This window comes from Vespa mandarinia, chromosome 24 (genome assembly GCF_050613455.1).
Source record: "Vespa mandarinia isolate Hongniang chromosome 24, ASM5061345v1, whole genome shotgun sequence".
Taxonomy (NCBI): domain Eukaryota; kingdom Metazoa; phylum Arthropoda; class Insecta; order Hymenoptera; family Vespidae; genus Vespa; species Vespa mandarinia.
This window is the reverse complement of record NC_140833.1, coordinates 1,325,001-1,327,500: the sequence shown is the minus strand read 5'-3', so window position 1 is coordinate 1,327,500 and position 2,500 is coordinate 1,325,001. Positions and strand designations below refer to the sequence as shown.

The window sequence follows — 2,500 nt, the reverse complement described above, 5'->3', positions numbered from 1 at the left end:
GTTTACGTTTATTTGTTTGTTTGTTTGTTTATTTGTTTTCAGCTTAAAGAGCTGAAGGAACGTCAGAAACAACAATTGAGGCACAAGGCTTTGAAGAAAGGTTTAGATCCTGAAGCCCTTACCGGCAAGTATCCTGTAAGTAAAAAAAAAAAAAAAAAGAATTTATTAATGCGTATATATGTATGTACAATTTTATTACACTTATCACAGCTTATACAAATGTCTATATATATATATATATATATAAAAACATAATAATGATTTCTTTTTTATATATATATATATATTATTTCATATATGTATATATACATATTATATATATATATATATATATATATATATATATTTATATTCGTAGCCGAAGATTCAAGTTGCCTCGAAGTATGAACGTCGCGTCGATACCAGGTCTTACGACGACAAGAAGAAACTTTTCGAGGGTGTAAGTATTATATATTTCTTTCTTATTCTGTTATTTATTTATTTTTATTTATTTTATTTTTTTTTCTTTTTTTAATCGTCGAACAGACTTGGTAATCTATCGAAAAGAAAAGAAAAGAAAAGAAAAGAAAAAAAAAAGTGAGCGATCAAACCAAAATCAAGAACGGTGCCGCGATAAGAGGGAAAATAAGATGGGATAATAGTGTAGAGGGTGAATGAAAAAAATTAAAAAAATATAAAAAAAAAAAAAAAAGAAATAAAATAAAGGGTGGGGGAGTGGGACGAGGGGTCGAAGAAATGAGAAAGAAAAAACAAGTCGATCGAGGTTATTGGATGGGAATCAAGGAGATGATTGAATTATAGTAAGATAGGGATGGGATGCAAGTGGGAATGTAAGGAATGGGAAGGGTAATTGTGTGCGAGTGTGAGTGTGCGAGAACATTTTCAATTGATGACGAGGTCATTTTAGAAATGTCACATAATTGAATCGCAGGGCTATGACACGCTTTTAGCGGAGTACAACGAGAAACTGTGGAAACAGAAAACAGAACAGTTCATGAAGCGCACCAAAAGTGAGTGGATTCGATCGTCTCTTCTCTATAAGTGTCTTTACCCCTTCGTGGCCCCCTCACCACTGCCCAGTACCCTCGACTCACCGTGCCCGACCCACCGGCCCGTAGAAGCCCGGGCCCCTGCCCCAACCCCCCTGACCCCAGAAGCCCGGGTCATTTAGTTATTGTCAACCAACCAACCCAGAACAACTTTTCTTTTTTTCTTTGCTTGAATTTTGTTGATTGCAACCAAAGCCAAGAAACGATAAGTGTTGATAATTTTGCGTACCCCCGACCCCCTGACGCAACCCTGGCAGCCCTTTGTTATTTTTCGTTTTTTTTTTCTTTTTGAAGGTTTGACTAAACGATCGAACTGACAATTAAACGGATCGTACACCTGCAATACCACTTACAATCACTTATCGATATTTTATATGTATGTATGTAAGTGTTGGTTTCTTTTTTTTTTTTTTCTTTTTTTTTTTTTTTTTCGTTAGACCTAAAGAGCACGACCAATTTAGTCAGCCGTGTCACGTACCATATTCTAAAACAAATTCTGAATGAGAAGTTTCATTTGATTTTTTTTTTTTTGTGAAAGAAGCATGCGACGCTGTGGTTTTTATAAAGGATAAGATGAAGATACAACCCCAACCCGCCAACCCCACACCACTCACCACACCCCCAGAAAAAGGAAATATTTGTTATCGTTCGAGGGGAAAAAAAAAGTAATAATGAAGAAAAACAATAATAATGACAATAATACCGATGGAATACTTTTGATGAAATAATTATGCACGAACGAAAAAAAAAAAAAAAAAAAAAAAAAAGAAAAGAAAAAAAAAAAGAAAAACAGAAAAAGAAAGTAAAGGATAAATTCATCCTTGTAAAGGGACTATAACGAAGACCAAGGAGAAGAATGCGTTTTGTTAAAACGTCCATTTTGATAAAATATTTGGGGATTTTGATTTAACACTTTTTTTTGTTTTTTTTTTCTTGTTTAATTTTTTTTTTTGTAACTTTTGACTCGTTACGTTTCGATGACACATGTTAAATATTATTCGTTACCATTTAATCTCGTGTCCTAATTATTGCAACAATGGCCGCTCGAGCCCTCTTCTCACCCCCCCCACCCCCAGCCCCTCAGCCCCACTTCGTCGCCGTTGTCGTCGTCGTCGTCGTCCTAGTCGTCAACCAGGAAGATTAATAAAAACAAAGAGACAAAGAATGTGATATCGCACTGAAGAGAAATGAAAATTGTCCCTTGAAAATTGTCCTTGATGTGTCTAACATTATCCCTGCATGCCATTTTGTCCATTAATGTTTCAGGGTCTGACCGAACAGCAAAAGGAGATCATAGAAAAGCAATGGACCCAACAGAAGGAACAATTCCTTGGTCGTCAAAAGAGTATGTATTAATATGTATCATCGTCATTGAAATTCATAGTGTTTAATTGAAATTTTATAATATTTACGTTCCATAGTATTTTGTCTGTGAAAAGTCGTCGGAGAGA

The 2,500-nt window shown here is 35.0% G+C and overlaps 1 protein-coding gene across 6 annotated transcripts in view; it reads left to right on the top strand.

The window, feature by feature from the left end:
• TpnT (troponin T, skeletal muscle) overlaps positions 1-2,500 on the top strand; it is a 25,278-nt gene that overhangs the window by 21,855 nt on the left and 923 nt on the right. For 5 of the 6 annotated variants that reach the window (XM_035869020.2, XM_035869025.2, XM_035869026.2 and 2 more), the window contains 3 exons: positions 43-135; positions 359-439; positions 2,316-2,394. In XM_035869020.2, coding sequence (XP_035724913.1) covers positions 43-135; positions 359-439; positions 2,316-2,394 — 253 coding nt within the window. Of the gene's footprint in view, positions 1-42; positions 136-358; positions 440-931; positions 1,011-2,315; positions 2,395-2,500 lie in introns of all 6 variants that reach the window. The other variant, XM_035869028.2, reaches the window with a different exon arrangement.